Genomic DNA, 20,399 nt, shown 5'->3' on the forward strand with positions numbered 1-20,399 from the left:
AAGGATGTGTGCGGTCCATAGGAGACACTTCTTCCAGTGAAGCCGATCGGTGGTCCATACTGACATGCCTGTGAGTCTTCCGCATTCAGAAGATGGACTTACCTGTTATACACTCGCGTCTTGTGTTGTCTGGTGAATGTACAGAGGTCAAGGGCTATGGGAAGTGGAATTTGTAATAAACCCCAAACGACTGGATACATACAGTAAAAGTTGAGCTGAAACATATATTTTGAATGTGAAATGATATTGAACCTGGCAGCTGCTGTCATGATTACTTCATAGCCGACCCCGTAGTTCAGCAGGATTGACGCGTAACTCATGAAAAATGACACACACACTGCAGGCTCCCTGATGTCTTTACAATGCGGAGCGCGAGAGGTTGGGGGTTGTGTTAGCCATCGGGTGGTGAAGACAGGTGAAGGACGCGCTAAGAGGTCCCACAACTCGACCGTCTGTCAGATCGAGAAGGATTATTCTCCAGACGAGGGGTGAAAGTCCTAGAGATGACTGTGACATGTTGGGTTGTCGTGTGTAAAGGACGAGTTGGTAAATCTGCCGGAGCTCTTCTACATTGCAAATGCAAAGTATATTTTTCTCCAAGATTTCTGGTGTTGTGTCTAGTGCACCCGAAGCCTTGATGTGCCAGATTATACATCCATTTCCCGAATGCGTTTAGGAACCTGGATCCAGCACTAAGTGGAAGGATCCATAGTGCAAGCTCCATGGGGCACAGGTGACAGGTCATGCACTGATTGCACACCACTGGGGCAGGAATGACAAACTCCTTTTCACCAGGGGCCATATCAGCCTCATGGTTCCCTTAAAAGGGCCGAATGCTGAACATATTGTTAAATAACCTGAGACACTGCCATGACCACTATGTGCCCCCACAGTAGCAAATAGTCATAGTATCTTGCCCACAGTAGCCAATAGTCACAGTGCCTGCCGCAATAGTCTATAGTCACGGTGTCTGCCCCACAGAAACCAATAGTCACAGTGTCCACACACAGTAGCCAATAGTCACGGTGTCTGCCCCACAGAAACCAATAGTCACAGTGTCCACACACAGTAGCCAATAGTCACAGTGTCAACACACAGTAGCCAATAGTCACGGTGTCTGCCCCACAGAAACCAGAATGGCCAAATTCTACCCCCCCCCCCCCATAGAAATTCATGGATGTTCATGTAAAGTGTTCTTTTTGGGATCACAATATTGATGGCTTATACCTGGGATAGGTGATCACTCGTAGATTGATAAGGATCTATTTTTTCATAACACTGTCAATCAACCATTTGAAGAGACTTAAGGATACAATGAGGAGGTTACAGCTTATGTCTGAGGACCCCAACCCCATCTCCAAGGATCAGGGCCCCACCAATCTGATTTTGATATCCTATCACCAATACAGGAGGTCCCCTACTTAAGGACACCCAACTTACAGACGACCCCTAGTTAAAGACGGACCCCTCTGCCCACTGTGACCTCTCTGGATGTTACTGTAAGGTGTCTGTAATAAAGCTTTATTGACAATCCTTGGTCCCATTAAAGGAAAAAATTTTGAAACTCCAATTGTCACTGAGTTTTTTGTCTGGAGCTACAATTATAAAATATACAGTTTCGACTTACATACAAATTTAACTTAAGAACAAACCTATGAAATTGTCTTAGTGCCCGGATTCTGTTTTTATGGACCACACGTGATATTGAAAACTACAAAATCAATTTGCACTTTTTTTTTCATTCTTGATTCAGACAAGAAAAAATGTTCTCATCTCTAGCAACTTTCTTCCGGCTGATCCAATGCTGTGAGCTAGTGGCAACACGTCTGCAGTGTAAATCTCATATAATCTGACATTATTTTGCTTGTAAAAACCTTTAACTGCTCATTTGATCTATGTAATTGTGGACAGAGAGTATGACCTCAAAGTTGTAAGAAGTTGGTAGAAAGTTGTAAGCTTTAGCACATCGGGCAGAGCCTGAAATGAAGCAGCGAAGTTACAGTCACAGATTACTGGGCAAGGGCAGTGCATTTGCTATCATGTGGGCACTGTATTTGCCCCTCAATCATAATACCTTGTGATTCCTATACTAATCTATGCCACAGCATAGCCTCAAAGTATTAAAGTTCATGGATTTGTTTAAAGGGAATCTGTCAGCAGTTTTCTCAACAATACCCCAGTGGGGCCTGACCGCAGTGATGGGGTTGCTAGATTCCCAGTTACCTGATTGGCTGGCTTGGAGTGTGGCCTAGTGCCAGGATATGTCACAGTGGATTGGTCCACGAGAAAAGGTCATATCCATGCCCATCAGGGCCAGAAAGGAGATGCAAGAAGAGGTTGGAGGCCCAGATGTGGAAAAGGGATCCCCCGGGGACACTCCTGGTATGTGTGTGTGCTAACTGATCCCCAGGAAGATGGTGAAGGGGAGGCCCCTGGTGTTAGTGGCAGGCCAGGGGTCTCACCGGACATAGGAAATCTTGAAATAACTGGCAGCTTCTTTTGTGCACACAGTTCAGAACATCAGTATGTAACAGGCTGTAAATATTTCTTCCTGCGGGCACACACAAGGCGGTGGATTGGTTGGCTGTGGCTATGATTCCGTCATGAAATAGGAATTCGTTAGTACCTCGGCCGTGATCCATTGGTCAGAAGTCTAGAAATAGGAGCCAGATTGGTTCCGCTGCTTCTGCAGCAACGAGATGCAGACACACTGAACTCTCATGAGGCCTCGACAGAGCCTAAATTTATAGGCTTACTCTGTCTACACAGTTCTGGATTATACTGAGACTAACAACCAATCACCTGCCTGGGATTCTGCAGAAAAGTTGCATTACCTTCACACATAACATGTATCTCCGTAAATCGAAAAATAAAAAAAGTTATGGCTTGTGAAAAGAAGGGAGTTAAAAACCAAAAAGAAAAAAGGGGATCTCCGCTTGGTAGGTATTTTTCAAAAAGTTAAAAACTGAAACGCAAAAATGGAAAGGGCTCGGTAAGGAAAGGGTAAAAAGAGGGAACTTTAGAAAGGACATTTCATCCCCCACCTGAGTAGGGTAGTAGATCTGGTGACCGGTTCCCTTTAGGACCCCTTGAGTTTGGCCTATAGTATGATCTATATTGGAGTACATTTATTTTAAGCTTTCCCAAGGCTTTGTGACCTTTCCAGCTGAGATAAGAATCCCTGCGGAGTCAGACGTGTATTACAGGACACTTTTCCACATTTTCACAGCCGCTAATTGTGATTCCTCGCTACAAACCCATATAAGGAGTAATAAGAGGTATTATATATTCTCATGGTGTGCACCTCAAGCCTCTCCAGCACATGAAGTGTAAAGTGCTGTAATATTGATGTATTTCCAGGCGCTTTCCTCCTGCCAGATCTTATCATAAACTTCTGCCGGAGTCATAGTGCAGGAATCCAGATGCGGAGAAGCCTCCAGACAACACGAGCTTTCCAAGACATATTCCATAACTAAGTCAATGGCCTCCGGGTTATTACTAGAAGACGCTTTATTCACAGTTTCCTACGGAACAGGGTTACAGCGCACAAACGCCTGGTTTATTGCGGTGGCTCTTAATGTCAAGCCGCGCCAACAAGACACTGGGCCGTTCTCTCGCTTATTATGTAAATGGAGTCACAAAAGCAGTTCAGCTAAGGAAAAGCGATTCTATCTTGGGCACTTCTTTTTCTTCCCTTGCAGTGTTTGGCTGAGCGGGAATATATCCAGATGGAAAGAATGTGCTTTGTAAGAGGCAGTGAATGGTACAGATTGTTAATGTGTACAAGGCCATGCCGCAGGGAATCCCGGCTTACACTCCTATGACATAATTCCACCGGAAAGCAACGTATCGCTTCCTCTTCTTCAATGAAACAAAACAGGATCTGCTTCCTTTCTTAAAACTTTTCCATCATTAATATTCAGGGCAGGAGACTTTAAGACTTGTTGTTAAAGCTGTTATGAATGAGTTCTGTATGTAGCGGGGGTATAAATATTGGGGGCGCAGTCACTCTCCAGACCCTGGAGAAAGTTATGTTGTATGTTTGGGAGGTCGCTTAGAATACAGAGATGAAAATCTAGCGCCAGCATTGTCTGAATAATTTGATCAGCCTTTATGTAATTCCATATGTTAAAGGGTATAAATATTGGGGGCGCAGTCACTCTCCAGACCCTGGAGAAAGTTATGTTGTATGTTTGGGAGGTCGCTTAGAATACAGAGATGAAAATCTAGCGCCAGCATTGTCTGAATAATTTGATCAGCCTTTATGTAATTCCATATGTTAAAGGGTATAAATATTGGGGGCGCAGTCACACTCCAGGCCCTGGAGCTTGTGATATCGCATGTTTGGGATATCGCTTACATTACACAGATGTAAATCAAGCGCCAGCATTGTCCGAATAATTTGATCAGCCTTTATGTAATTCCATACGTTAAAGAGGATATAAATATTGGGAGCGCAGTCACTCTCCAGGCCCTAGAGCTTGTGATATTGCATGTTTGGGATGTCACTTAGCATACAGAGAGGAAAATCTAGTGCCAGCATTGTCCGAATAAAATGATCAGCTTTAATGTAATTTCATATGTTAAGGAGGTATAAATATTGGGGGCGCAGTCACTCTCCAGGCCCTAGAGCTTGTGATATCGCATGTTTGGGATATCGCTTACATTACAGAGATGAAAATCTAGTGCAAATAGATTTTATGTAATTCCATATATTAAAGGGGATTTCAGGTTGTAAAGGGAACCTGTCACCAGATTTGACCCCATTTAATGACACCTTCAAGTAGGGAATAGTAGGGAATGCCATTTCCTTTCTAGAATGTGAAATCTCACCTGTTCACCTATATTTTCGCATGACTTTTTAGGCAATTTTTTTTATACATAAAATGGCAAAATTTCATAACCGAGAGAATTGTAGAAAGGACATTTTACCCCCTACCTGAGGGGGCTGATAGATTAATGGGGTAAAATCCGGTGACAGGTTTTCTTTAAAAACTGACAACTTACCCAATTGCAGATATGAATGATTGTCATTTACATTGTTTTTGCTTTGTTACAGTTGCGAAACAGAAGAAGACATGGAGCAGGAAGGTCGTCTTCTTCCTAGGTGTCCTTTTTACCATGGGGATAATTGCTTTAATTGTAGTCGCCGTAGTGCAGAACAGACCGCTCCCAAAGAACATAAAGGTAATGCGAGTCACTGCTTACATCTCTCCGGACATGTTTAATGGGGTTTCCCATTACAGTATGTTATGTCATATTTCTCGGATTTGTCCCTGGGGTCGTATCCTCAGTATCCAATCGGAGAAGATCCGACTACAGGCACCAATGTCATTCCACTGTTGGACTGAAGTTCTGGGGACTTAGCTTCTCCCACATTTACATGGTTCCTGACCTTGCACTGCTGCAACCATAAGGACGACATCTGGCAGTGTGGGGTTGGTGTAAAAATAAGCACTAGCACTAGTTGATCCCTGCAAAATCCCTTCAAAGTAAATCTACCATCAAAAGCAAGAATGATAAACCATGCTATACACTGTGCATGAGCACTTCCCCCCCTCCCTCTGTGTGAGATAACATTAAATAGAGGGAGAGGAGAAGTGCTAAGGAAGCAGGGGGAGGGGAAACAATGTAACAGCCTGTGAAGCTACAGCACGGAGGGGCTCTGGTAAAACTCTGGTAAAAATTAGCATAATTCTTAAAGTTGATTTTAGAAGGAAGAACAAATATAAGATGATACCACAGTCCCAGAGGCTGGATCTGTGAATAAGTGCCCCTTTATTATGATGGATTTTGATGTTAGATTTCCATTGCCATCCCCTAGGCAGGGCTAGGGTGCCTTCTATTGGTGACTGCAGAATTGTAGGGTACTTTGACCTGGTGTGGATAAAACCATATTAAAAAAATAACAGAAAAAAACGTGTTTTGATGAGGGCTGTAAATTACATCCGTAAATTACAAAAAGGATGAAATAACAAAATTGCATAAAAACGTAAATCACCTGCTGAATCCTACCCATTGCATCAACTGGTCTCAGCGTTGAATGCTGCTATCACCGCAGTTGAGATGACATCGCCACTGCTGAGGCCGTTGTAGTCACGAGCTGTCAACGCTGAGACTGAGCAATTCAGCGGGAATAATGGATCTTTGTGCATACAGCTCCATCATATTAAGCAGCGAAGTAAACATATGACACAAACATAGGATGTAAACATACGGACACAATAAGACATTACACAGTAACAACATATGAAACTGTAAGGCTACATTCACACACATGTATGTATATACGTCCCACGTATATATACGGCCGATATACGTCCCCCGTACACTTCTATGGGTTCATGGCCCTATACGGGAGCGGTACGGTGCAGCACTGTACCGCTCCGTAGCCCGGGAAAAGATAGGACATGTCCTATCTTATCCTGTATTACGGCGCTGTGCACCATAACTTCCTATGGAGAGGGGCGGGGGTGAGCGGCGCTCACCTCCTCCTCCTCTCCCCGCGCTGCCATGTGCCCGCCGTGCTACGGTGCGGCGAGCACACTGCAGTGTGCATGTAGCCTAAGGCTACATTCACACGGACGTATGAAAACGGCCGTATCCGTACCGTACCGTTTTTTTACGGATTACATACGGCCACATTCATTTCAATGGACAATACGTCTGACCATTTATATTGCCATTGTTAACTCCGTTCCCTACTATACCATATACTGGCCATATAAAAATATAAAACATTCCCGTATTTCAGTACCGTATGCCCTAGAAGTCTATGGGAACGTATAAAATACGGGTTACATATGTGCTGCATACGGGTGAAAAACGTCAGGTGTATACGTCCCATAAATACGAGACTGGAGAAATCATACGTCCGTGTGAATGTAGCCTAAGAGTGAGAGCTTACAATCTATGAACTGATTCAGCATCATTGAAATTGCTTGCACCCTAAATACAAGTATTAAAAAAGTATCTCCTGAATTACCACAATGTTTCCTCATTTCTTTCTCAGCTGCTTTGGTGAAATATTGTGGGTGCTGTACATTGTAGGGTCAGGGAAGTTTTCTTAAAGAAATCTCCAGGCTGGATATTTGTAACACATAATTAAGATGGCAGCACATTCTCCATAATATCCCTTATCTCCCCTTGTCAGGTTTATTTTCATTGTGCAGCTTTTATCCGAGAGAGAACCTCATTAGTGTCAGCTTCAGACTGTAACGTACCATTTACCGCGTCTGGGACAGATTCCAGGACTGAAACTGCTGACAAATGTGCAAGATTATATACAGCATTACACAATTAGGCAGCTCTTCCATGTTACAATGTGCCATCCTATATTTATCCTATATAGGCGCACGCCAGCACCAACTGCAAGGTTGTGTATTAACAGGATTGGTACAGACAGACCGTGCCACTTATCTGCACGTCACTCCGCCTCTTACTATTGCAAGTTATTGTATTTGCAAATGTTATGTACAGGTAACTAGTACAATGTGGAAAATAGATAGAATACAGGGCACATGTAGTACCATAAAGTGCAAAGTTACATACTGCAGTACAGAAAGTACCATAGAGTGCACAGATATATAGTGCCATGGAGTGCACAGATACATAGTGCCATGGAGTGTACGGATACATAGTGCCATGGAGTACACAGATACATAGTGCCATGGAGTGCACGGATACATAGTGCCATGGAGTGTACGAATACATAGTGCCATGGAGTGCACGGATATATAGTGCCATGGAGTGTACGAATACATAGTGCCATGGAGTGCACGGATACATAGTGCCATGGAGTGTACGAATACATAGTGCCATGGAGTGCACGGATATATAGTGCCATGGAGTGTACGAATACATAGTGCCATGGAGTGTACGGATATATAGTGCCATGGAGTGCACAGATACATAGTGCCATGGAGTGTACAGAAACATAGTGCCATGGAGTGTACGGATACATAGTGCCATGGAGTGTACGGATACATAGTGCCATGGAGTGTACGAATACATAGTGCCATGGAGTGCACGGATATATAGTGCCATGGAGTGTACGGATATATAGTGCCATGGAGTGCACGGATATATAGTGCCATGGAGTGTACGGATATATAGTGCCATGGAGTGCACGGATATATAGTGCCATGGAGTGCACGGATATATAGTGCCATGGAGTGCACGGATATATAGTGCCATGGAGTGCACGGATATATAGTGCCATGGAGTGCACGGATACATCGTGCCATGGAGTGCACGGATATATAGTGCCATGGAGTGCACGGATATATAGTGCCATGGAGTGTACGGATACATAGTGCCATGGAGTGTACGGATACATAGTGCCATGGAGTGCACGGATATATATAGTGCCATGGAGTGCACGGATATATAGTGCCATGGAGTGCACGGATATACAGTGCCATGGAGTGCACGGATATATAGTGCCATGGAGTGCACGGATATATAGTGCCATGGAGTGCACGGATATATAGTGCCATGGAGTGCACGGATATATAGTGCCATGGAGTGCACGGATATATAGTGCCATGGAGTGTACGGATACATAGTGCCATGGAGTGTACGGATACATAGTGCCATGGAGTGTACGGATATATAGTGCCGTGCCGTGGAGTGCACGGATATATAGTGCCATGGAGTGTACGGATATATAGTGCCATGGAGTGCACGGATATATAGTGCCATGGAGTGCACGGATATATAGTGCCATGGAGTGTACGGATATATAGTGCCATGGAGTGCACGGATATATAGTGCCATGGAGTGCACGGATATATAGTGCCATGGAGTGCACGGATATACAGTGCCATGGAGTGCACGGATATATAGTGCCATGGAGTGCACGGATATATAGTGCCATGGAGTGCACGGATATATAGTGCCATGGAGTGCACGGATATATAGTGCCATGGAGTGCACGGATATATAGTGCCATGGAGTGTACGGATACATAGTGCCATGGAGTGTACGGATACATAGTGCCATGGAGTGCACGGATATATATAGTGCCATGGAGTGCACGGATATATAGTGCCATGGAGTGTATGGATATATAGTGCCATGGAGTGTACGGATATATAGTGCCATGGAGTGTACGGATATATAGTGCCATGGAGTGTACGGATACATAGTGCCGTGGAGTGCACGGATATATAGTGCCGTGGAGTGTACGGATATATAGTGCCGTGGAGTGTACGGATATATAGTGCCATGGAGTGCACGGATATATAGTGCCATGGAGTGCACGGATATATAGTGCCATGGAGTGTACGGATACATAGTGCCATGGAGTGTACGGATACATAGTGCCATGGAGTGTACGGATACATAGTGCCATGGAGTGTACGGATACATAGTGCCATGGAGTGTACGGATACATAGTGCCATGGAGTGTACGGATACATAGTGCCATGGAGTGTACGGATATATAGTGCCATGGAGTGTACGGATACATAGTGCCATGGAGTGTATTCGGATTCAGAAAAACTGCCGCATTTAAAAAAAAAAAAAAAAATTGGTCGCACGCGCCATACTTACATGCACCAGGAAGAGATCAGTGAACTCCGACGCAACTCGGTGGACCTCGGCGCAGCAGCGACACATGGTGGACATCGGGCGCATTACTTTCTTGAATCGCCGGAAGACCTGAACGCTTGTCCGAGAAGCCGCCACTGGAACGCGAATGGACCGGATAAGTAAATGTGCCCCATAGTGTCATGGAGTGCAAGGATACATAGGGGCAGATTTACTTACCCGTTCCATTCGCGATTCAGCGGCGCGTTCTCTGCGCTGGATTCGGGTCCGGCCAGGATTCATTAAGGTAGTTCCTCCGCCGTCCACCAGGTGGTGCTGCTGCGCTGAAAAGCATCGGAACGTGCTGGAGTTCACCGGGCCGGGCTGAGTGAAGGTAAGTGCAAGCTCCGCGGTTTTTCCGAATCCGTCGAGTTTTCGTTCGGCCACGCCATGGAGTGCTCGGATATATATAGTGCCATGGAGTGCACAGATATATAGTGCCATGGAGTGCACGGATATACAGTGCCAATGAGTGCATGGATATATAGTGCCATGGAGTGCACGGATATATAGTGCCATGGAGTGCACGGATATATAGTGCCATGGAGTGCTCGGATATATATAGTGCCATGGAGTGCACAGATATATAGTGCCATGGAGTGCACGGATATACAGTGCCATGGAGTGCACGGATATACAGTGCCAATGAGTGCAAGGATATATAGTGCCACGGAGTGCACGGATATATAGTGCCATGGAGTGCACGAATATATAGTGCCATGGAGTGCACGGATATATAGCGCCATGGAGTGCACGGATATATAGCGCCATGGAGTGCACGGATATACAGTGCCATGGAGTGCACGGATACACAGTGCCATGGAGTGCACGGATATACAGTGCCATGGAGTGCACGGATATACAGTGCCATGGAGTGCACGGATATACAGTGCCATGGAGTGCACGGATATATAGTGCCATGGAGTGCACGAATATATAGTGCCATGGAGTGCACGAATATATAGTGCCATGGAGTGCACGGATATATAGTGCCATGGAGTGCACGGATATATAGTGCCATGGAGTGCACGGATATACAGTGCCATGGAGTGCACGGATATGCAGTGCCATGGAGTGCACGGATACACAGTGCCATGGAGTGCACGGATATACAGTGCCATGGAGTGCACGGATATACAGTGCCATGGAGTGCACGGATATACAGTGCCATGGAGTGCACGGATATACAGTGCCATGGAGTGCACGGATATATAGTGCCATGGAGTGCACGGATATATAGTGCCATGGAGTGCACGGATATATAGTGCCATGGAGTGCACGGATATATAGTGCCATGGAGTGCACGGATATATAGTGCCATGGAGTGCACGGATATATAGTGCCATGGAGTGCACGGATATATAGTGCCATGGAGTGCACGGATATATATAGTGCCATGGAGTGCACGGATATACAGTGCCATGGAGTGCACGGATATACAGTGCCATGGAGTGCACGGATATATAGTGCCATGGAGTGCACGGATATATAGTGCCATGGAGTGCACGGATATATAGTGCCATGGAGTGCACGGATATATAGTGCCATGGAGTGCACGGATATATAGTGCCATGGAGTGCACGGATATATAGTGCCATGGAGTGCACAGATATATAGTGCCATGGAGTGCACGGATATATAGTACCATGGAGTGCACGGATATATAGTGCCATGGAGTGCACGGATATATAGTGCCATGGAGTGCACGGATATATAGTGCCATGGAGTGCACGGATATATATAGTGCCATGGAGTGCACGGATATATATAGTGCCATGGAGTGCACGGATATATAGTGCCATGGAGTGCACGGATATATATAGTGCCATGGAGTGCACGGATATACAGTGCCATGGAGTGCACGGATATATAGTGCCATGGAGTGCACGGATATATATAGTGCCATGGAGTGCACGGATATATATAGTGCCATGGAGTGCACAGATATATAGTGCCATGGAGTGCACGGATATATATAGTGCCATGGAGTGCACGGATATATATAGTGCCATGGAGTGCACAGATATATAGTGCCATGGAGTGCACAGATATATAGTGCCATGGAGTGCACAGATATATAGTGCCATGGAGTGCACAGATATATAGTGCCATGGAGTGCACAGATATATAGTGCCATGGAGTGCACAGATATATAGTGCCATGGAGTGCACAGATATATAGTGCCATGGAGTGCACGGATATATATAGTGCCATGAAGTGTATGGATATATAGTGCCCTCCCATGACACAGCCATACACAATGGCTCCTCCAGTGCCTCTAGAGATCTATTCTCAGTATGTTTTTGATGCAGCTCCTCAGGCCGGTTTCTATGCCAATCACCAGGACCAGAAAATATGTTGTCAGATGTCTGATGTTTTCCCATATTCTGTGCTGCAGCCATATCAGAGTCTATAAATAGATGCATGGTCGGGCAGGTGGCTTTAATTCACTCTGTTATCAATAATCCCACGTGTTCAGGAAAGCAAAGAGCTCAGGAACAAACATCACACACAGGTTATCTACTCTGACATACAGGACAACAGCCTGAAGATATCTCTTTCCCAGCAGCTGTACAGGCACCAGCAGGCAGCACAATGGCCATTATATATGAAGAGGAGGATTCTGGGTATACAATCACTACATCCCCAATATGACATATACACAGGGCCAGATTATAGGGGGGCTCCCGGGGCATGTGTCCCTGGGCCCCCACCACCCTTAATATGATGTTGTATATACAGCTAGGATCACATGCACATATTACATATATATCTGATTTAAGGATTAAGAGGCAGATGTACTATTATCCTGCCTATAATACTGAGACTGTAAACTTAGACCTTTGATTTTCTGCCATGTTTATTATGTTACTTCTCCTCAGTATGGCATAGTGCTGGACGCCGGCTCCTCACACACCAACCTGTATATCTATCAGTGGCCGGCCGAGAAGGAGAATGACACTGGAGTTGTGGAACAAGTAGCAGAATGTAAAGTTGAAGGTTAGTATTCTATCCATCCCATATCCATCCATCCATCCCATATCCATCTATCTATCTATCTATCCATCCATCCCATATCCATCTATCTATCTATCTATCTATCTATCTATCTATCTATCCATCCATCCCATATCTATCTATCTATCTGTCTCCTATCTATCTCCTATCTATCTATCTATCTATCTATCTCTTATCTATCTATCTCCTATCTATCTATCTCCTATCTATCTATCTCCTATCTATCTATCTATCTCCTATCTATCTATCTCCTATCTATCTATCTCCTATCTATCAATCTATCTCTCTCCTATCTATCTATCTATCTCCTATCTATCTATCTCTCTATCTATCTCCTATCTATCTATCTATCTATCTATCGATCTATCTCAAATCTATCTCCTATCTATCTATCTATCTATCTATCTATTATCTATCTATCTATCTATCTATCTATCTATCTATCTATCTATCTATCTATCTCCTATCTATCTCTCCTATCTATCTATCTATCTATCTCCTATCTATCTATCTATCTATCTATCTATCTATCTATCTCCTATCTATCTATCTATCTATCTATCTATCTCATATCTATCTATCTCCTATCTATCTATCTATCTATCTATCTATCTATCTCCTATCTATCTCTCCTATCTATCTATCTATCTATCTATCTAGAAAAGTAAAAATTCACAGCAGCACAGCGTCAAGAGAGAACCCCTAACAAGGGGGGGTGCAGAGAATCAGCAGTCCTGGTAGAAGACTGACAAGTATATAAATCCAAAAAATTGAGGCAGCACTCCAGATTGTGAATGGAAAAACGGAAGGGTTTATTCCAAAACCGGCGACGTTTCGGTGTTTATCACCTTTTTCAAGCAATGTGTGCATACAAAAGAGCAAACTTATATACCCCCTTGGTGGGAGGGTTCACAAAGTGACATCATAGACAAATGTGCAAATACAGCATAATTAAGGTAGCAACAGTGATATATAATAAAGTGTCAGTGCATTATTAATAAATATCACATACATATCACATCATGTCCTGTGTATAAAGATAACTCTACTGCGCATGACCGGAAGTCAGAAACAGGCGCATGTGGCCACCTCTCATTCCATTTTCTTCTCTACACATGCGCCTGTTTCTGACTTCCGGTCATGCGCAGTAGAGTTATGTAGACGCGATTAGGCGCTGGATCGCTATTACAGACACATGGAGACGCCGGACACCGGTAATCAGTCGCACATGATTTCTTTATACACAGGACATGATGTGATATGTATGTGATATTTATTAATAATGCACTGACACTTTATTATATATCACTGTTGCTACCTTAATTATGCTGTATTTGCACATTTGTCTATGATGTCACTCTGTGAACCCTCCCACCAAGGGGGTATATAAGTTTGCTCTTTTGTATGCACACATTGCTTGAAAAAGGTGATAAACACCGAAACGTCGCCGGTTTTGGAATAAACCATTCCGTTTTTCCATTCACAATCTGGAGTGCTGCCTCAATTTTTTGGATTTATCTATCTATCTATCTATCTATCTATCTATCTATCTATCTATCTATCTATCTATCTCATATCTATCTTTAATCTGCTGGGGATTATTATATCATATGCTTGCGCGTGGTGCTCCAGCGTATTATGTCCCCCCTCACTCCGCCGTGCTGGAAATTTCAGGAGGCTCCATCTTCCTGATTTATCCGATGACAGTTCTACCCCAGTCCTTGTATATAGCTAGTAGGGTGCTGCACCAGGACACCCTGTCTGACGAAGAATTACTCTTAGACCTGAGCCCAGGCTATAGCTAAAGTGCAGGTGCGGTAACACCCTGCGCTGGCCCACTCTGCTGTTGGGTCTGCACCCCTCCACACCCACTTGGCAAATAAAAACTGCCCTGCAAACCCTAATAAACATCCCTCACTATGCTCATAGACGGTGGACCTCATTTTAGCCTCAGCCTATGCAAATATTGAGTGGCTAACGTGTAATACCTTACATCCCCCGTAGTGGCCGCTATTGCTCCATCGTAAGACTGATCACATCACAGGCGATCACTTGATCACCAGACTTGTCATCATGAGAATTTTGTGAAATTTTCTAATATTGTCTTCCAAATCAGAACATAAGCCCCTGAAGGAGTGAGATAAGTGCGAGACGAGTCCTCTCCCTCATAGAAGAACGTGGGCCGCCTAATCTGTGGTTACCTCTGTTTGTTTCTCCATTGCTCTCCTTATCCACACTCATCCATCCTGATGACTAATATAAACTAAAGAAATAGGATATTCTGTTGTGGGTTTTCCAAAAATAGACATCCGTGAGTGATTAATGAGGCTGAAATTCCTCTGCGCGTCCGTTTTATTATTTTTTTCTTTCTTTCTAATTTAGTCTAAAGCCGTGAAAAGCAGTTGGATAAAACCTAAGTCCTGGCCCTCGTCCATTAGTCTCAAAATTGTGCGTAAAGGAAAGGACATCAGATTTATGAAATGTTTTATTTCTGTCTCACAGTGTCAGAGCTGTGCGTCTGCCAACAGCCAAACTGGCGAATAGTCAGGAAACAATCACAAGAGGATCATGATTAGTGATGACATCAGAGCGACGGTGACATCACATCTGACTTTCTGCTTTCTTTAAGAATTTGCATTACAGAATCCTGACAGAATCCTCTGTGTAGTCCCAGGGGTTGGGCATTGGTTTGGATGCATTTCAAAAAACAACGTGTGACTTGTCTGTGTTACGCACTCCTCGGCTCTCTGCCCCCACCTTTGTGCTCTTGTACAGCTACTCCCTCCTGCTTCTTCACAGAGCTCACAGCCTGCTGAGCTCACATCAGTGGGAGAGGGAGGAGCTGTACAGGAACACAAAAGTTGGGGGCTGAGAGCTAAGCAGTCTGCAGCACAGACAAGTCACATGTTGTTTTTTTTAAATGCAGCCAAACCACAGCCCAACCCCTGGGACTAAACAGAGGATTTTGTCAGGGTGCAAGGTAGGCAAATATGACTATTCTCACAACATTTTACTTGAGATGAGTCAAGTTTAGTGTTTGCAGGAGGAGTGTCACTTCTGTTCTGTGGCACCTAGAAACACATTTTTCGTGTCATACTAAAGATAACAATCTCCTCTTTCAGACCACATCTTTCACATTGTGACTTAAAGAACCAGAGATACAGGCAGTTCTAGACATAGTTGGAAATGCAAGTTGCAGATAAAGATCCAGTACCAGTCTACTTTTTAACTGCCTGTATGTCCAATTTTGTAGCTCACAGAACCACAAGGGATCTGAACCTTGATGGGGGCTTCTGAATTGACACCTGCAACCACTAAACTTGACTTATCTCATGTGATAATGAGGTGAGAAGAGTCTTATTTGTCTGACTTTAGGGGAGATTTTTTTTTATAAGTGAACAGATGAGATTTCACCGAAAAGAGGGAATTCTAGAAAGGACTTTTCATACCCGACCTGAGAGAACTCGTAGTTTAATGGGGTATAACTTGATGACAGGTTCCCTTTAAATATGTGTTGAGCTGCCATTATTACCATAATTATCATAATTATATAATTATCTCCATCCACAAAGATAGATACTAAACAATGCAAATTTCCTTGCTTAGAGGATACTCTTTAAGGTTAGAATCCATATTTTACAAAGAATGTAAACTAAAAATTCACAAAATAGATATTTTTTGAAATTTTTGTAGACATGTCAGTCATCCAATCAATTGGTCCGCCCCTCTACCCTCGAGAATCGCACTGGGAAGTGGGCGTGGTTAGCCTGGTGACCTCATGCTCGTCATATTAATCAAATGCGACTTTTTTCCCCCCAAATGTAACAACAACAAAAAAATTGTCGCAATGTCACTCCAGTAGGGGGGGCGACTGCATAACTTTGTTTTCTCTTCCAAAAAGGTAACGGTATATCTAGCTACTACCTGAAGCCTGCGGATGCTGGTCCTTCTCTTCAGCATTGCATTAGCAGAGCCCAAGAAAAGATTCCAGCAAGTCAACAGAAGGAGACACCTGTGTATTTAGGGGCCACTGCTGGAATGAGACTTCTCAGGTATATTACCCCGCCAAGCGATCAGGTGCTAGAGCTATGACACTCAGGGTTGTAGGTCATAGATAAGTCATACCGGGGCTTTGCTCAGAAGTGCTCCAGTGTTAGGTAAAGGATTTCCACCAAATAATATCATATATTCATTGTATAGAACAGGAACCATCAACAATGTTCACAAGAAACAAATTGATCAATAAAGTGAAGAGTTATAGCATCCAGAGCCGGTGCCAGCACCAAGTGCCGGGGCCCAGAGCTGCTGGGGGGGCCCACATAAGGCTGTACACAGGAGTGAGAGGGGGATTCATATAAAAATACCAAAAAGGGGCTGTTTGGGGTGAATATGAGGCTGTTTTAGTTTCTGTATTTTTAATGCCTCCACTAGAGTTCACTGCAAAGGGGCCCACTGAGGCCCCGTCGCCCAGTGGCCTCCTGAAACCTGGAGCCGACCCTGATGGCATCTACTGACCAAGTATGGAGCTAGTATAGCAGTGGAGTTTACTGCAAAGGGGCCTACTGAGGCTCTGTCACCCAGGGGCCTCCTGAAACCCAGAGCGGACCCTGATGGCATCTACTGACTGAGTATGGAGTTAGTATAGAAATGGGCAGCGTTGCCCAATGAAATGATCAGTCACTCTCCTCCCCACAGCCAGGTCTGTTTGGTTGTACAGCAATCATCTGATCAGTGCAGAGCAGCCAATAGAAATAGCTTCTTGCCCGGCTTGTCAGGGAAGGAGCAGAACTTGTGCCACTAAAGCTGAGGAGTAAGGGATTATATTGTTAGCCCCCAATGGGGAAGAAGACTGATTCTATCCAGTAAGACGGGCACAAGGACGCAAACAGGATGAAACCAGTAGTGTTTTATCCTATATACACTGTGATATACTGTAAAACAGCATTTATGGCCAATTGATGTGTTACACCCCATGGAAAGTATTTGTGAAGTTAATTTTTGTTCAGTATTAAGCCGTCATTTAGTAAATATCTTTTTCTACTCTAGGATGATGAACCCAGCGGTGGCCAATGAGGTTCTGACTTCGGTGGAGAATACGCTGCGTTCTTCTCCCTTTGATTTTCAAGGCGCCAGAATAATTTCAGGACAAGAAGAAGGAGCCTATGGCTGGATCACAGTTAACTATCTGCTAGGAAACTTCATTCAGGTGGCACATTTGTTGTTGTGTTTCTGTCGTACTCGTACATTATACATTTATTAATAAAGATTATTATTATTTAATTTTTATTCTTATTTTCCCTCTTAGCAAAGGTCATATTTTAGATCAGTAAGGACATCGGGTGCTCTGGATCTCGGAGGAGCCTCCACGCAGATCACGTTTGAGTCAGACGACTTTATCGAATCTGAAGATAATTCCTTGCACTTCCGATTGTATGGGAGAAGCTACAATGTGTATACACACAGCTTTCTATGCTACGGAAAAGACCAGGCCCTCCGCCTGCAGCTGGCGAACAGGATAGCGGTAAGTCCCTATCCGGGAGACGCATGGGGGCTGAAGACATAAAACGGCAGGATAGTTGTAAATCAAAAGAGTATATAATAACATACAGTATATAGAATGTATTTATTGTTTCATTGAAATTGTCTGTAGCAGTAAAAATTGCTGTGAAGGTAACACAGGCTAAAAGAACATCGATCTCTGCTTGCTGTGATTTGATAGGACACTTCACTGTTTCTTCCTGTGGATAAACACTGGACCCTGGTCATGTGATGTCACACAGGTGCACAGCTCGTTATATACCTGGTGTTGCGATGTCACACAGGTGCGCGGCTCATTACATCCCTGTGCAACATCCCCCACCGGGGCCTAGCCTTTTCTTGGGGCCTGGAGACAGCCGGGGCCCAGAATACCGGAGTGGCTGACGGTTTGCGGCCTAGGGCCCGCTGGTGTCCCAGTGCTTGGTATGGGGACCGGAGCGCTGTCCTACAGCCTGGCAGATCTCCAGCAGGTGGTGTGTGCAAGAGATATGGAGGGAGAGGCTGATGTACTGGTTCTCCCTGGGCCACCCTTAGTGTCTGTAAGGTATGTCCCTGGGTAATGGATTGGGAAGCCCGTGGTGGTGACGTATCCAGGCAAAATTTTCAAATCAACTCACGGTTCTTTATTGAACAACAGGTAGCAAACACTGTGCCTAAACGGTCAAACAGCAGATTCAGATTCTGGTCCTGGAGTGGTCATGGAGATTGATCCGCAGGAAAAAGCACCAGCCTGGTAATAGATGCAGGCTGGGGTAATGGAGATGTAGCTGTGTCCAAACTGTGTCAGTTCCTGGGATTGGGTTCTGTGGCAGCACTAGAGGTGTGCTGTATACTCTATCTCTTCACTCTGACAGCAAGTCTGACTCTCTGCTGTGTGGAAAGACCATGAGGTCAGACAGACCAGCTAACACTGGACTAAGACCATGTGATCCCATGGCACAGGGGTTTTATACTCCAATCACACTCCAGTTTACAATACAGCCTCATAATTGCATAACATCCAGTCCACAGCTCCTGACCTGGAGAGGGCACTATTCACAACTACCAGCCTGCCAATGCATTGGCAGGGGTGTTGCACCTGTGATGTCACAGAGGTGCGTGGCTCGTATCCCGGGCAATGCTAATGCTTATATAATATATTATTACTTTAAGTTGATATTTCCCCTAGTGCCACCTACCACAGAACACCTACTCTACCCATAAGCCTACAGGAGACATCTTTCACCCGGTGCTGTGCCGACATGAGAGACAAACCAGCAGCCTCCCTTCCTCCAAAGAAACTTTTAGTATAACTATTCTACCCTGCACTTTATTCCTGTACGATGTGCAGTAATCTATAGTTAAACTTAAAATATTTGAGAAATTACCTAACGTAACGTGATCCATAATTACCAGAAAATAACACGAAAAAGCGACAGTAAAGCACAATAGACTTTATATAACCGCCCCAAGTCTAAATAATCCCGTACTCGCTGCGATCGCGGCTTAATATTTTGCTATAAATAATCAGAACTCCAAATTGCTGGAGCGAAAAAAAAAAGTTTCAGAAGCGAAACAAGAATCGCAGAGCAATTTGTAGGAACAATTACTCAACTAAAATACTCTGTAACTATTTGAGGATAAAGGGAACAATAAAAAAAAGTTAATTGCTGCCATTGTGCGGCTGGCAGGGAAAAGATGGCTGTGCTAGGTTGGAAAATGATGTTTTTTCGGCATCAATTGTAGGGGTATAAGAATGTTCTCCATGCCGAGGATATATTTTAGTCTGATAAGCCTCCAGTATTCTGAGCTGTGGCCTATTAAAGGGGTAATCCCGTCTTATAATGTAATGATGGGTCCAACCTCTGGGACCCCCACCAGGAATTGAGATTGAGGGCTTATTTGCAGGACACGTATTCAGTGCAGCACTTATCTGCTGGTAAACACAAGTCATGGAGACGGAAGAAGGAGACTCATTGTACCTATGGAATCCGGTGCAACATTTTGGGGGTCATTTACTAAGGGCCTGAATCGCGTTTTTCCGTCGGGTTACCCGAATTTTACCGTTTTGCACCAATTTTCCCTGAATTGCCCCGATATTTTGGCGCACGCGATCGGATTGTGGCGCATACGGAAATCAGGCGGCGTGGCCGTAGGAAAACCCGACGGATTCGGCAAAACCGCCGTATTTTTTTTAAAAAAGTGTTGCTTGACACGCGCTTACCTGCACCCAGGGTAGCTTGATGAACTCCAGTGAACTCCGACGGAATTCA

General features: G+C 44.4%; 1 protein-coding gene across 8 annotated transcripts in view; it reads left to right on the forward strand.

Moving 5' to 3' along the window:
* Positions 1–20,399, forward strand: part of ENTPD1 (ectonucleoside triphosphate diphosphohydrolase 1) — a 103,830-nt gene that overhangs the window by 75,783 nt on the left and 7,648 nt on the right. For all 8 annotated transcript variants that reach the window (XM_072131418.1, XM_072131419.1, XM_072131420.1 and 5 more), the window contains 5 exons: positions 5,060–5,187; positions 12,474–12,591; positions 16,511–16,661; positions 17,656–17,815; positions 17,915–18,130. In XM_072131418.1, coding sequence (XP_071987519.1) covers positions 5,122–5,187; positions 12,474–12,591; positions 16,511–16,661; positions 17,656–17,815; positions 17,915–18,130 — 711 coding nt within the window. In that variant the 5' untranslated portion in view covers positions 5,060–5,121. The remainder of the gene's footprint in view (positions 1–5,059; positions 5,188–12,473; positions 12,592–16,510; positions 16,662–17,655; positions 17,816–17,914; positions 18,131–20,399) is intronic.

The sequence above is a fragment of the Engystomops pustulosus genome, chromosome 11, assembly GCF_040894005.1.
Source record: "Engystomops pustulosus chromosome 11, aEngPut4.maternal, whole genome shotgun sequence".
Taxonomy (NCBI): Eukaryota; Metazoa; Chordata; class Amphibia; order Anura; family Leptodactylidae; genus Engystomops; species Engystomops pustulosus.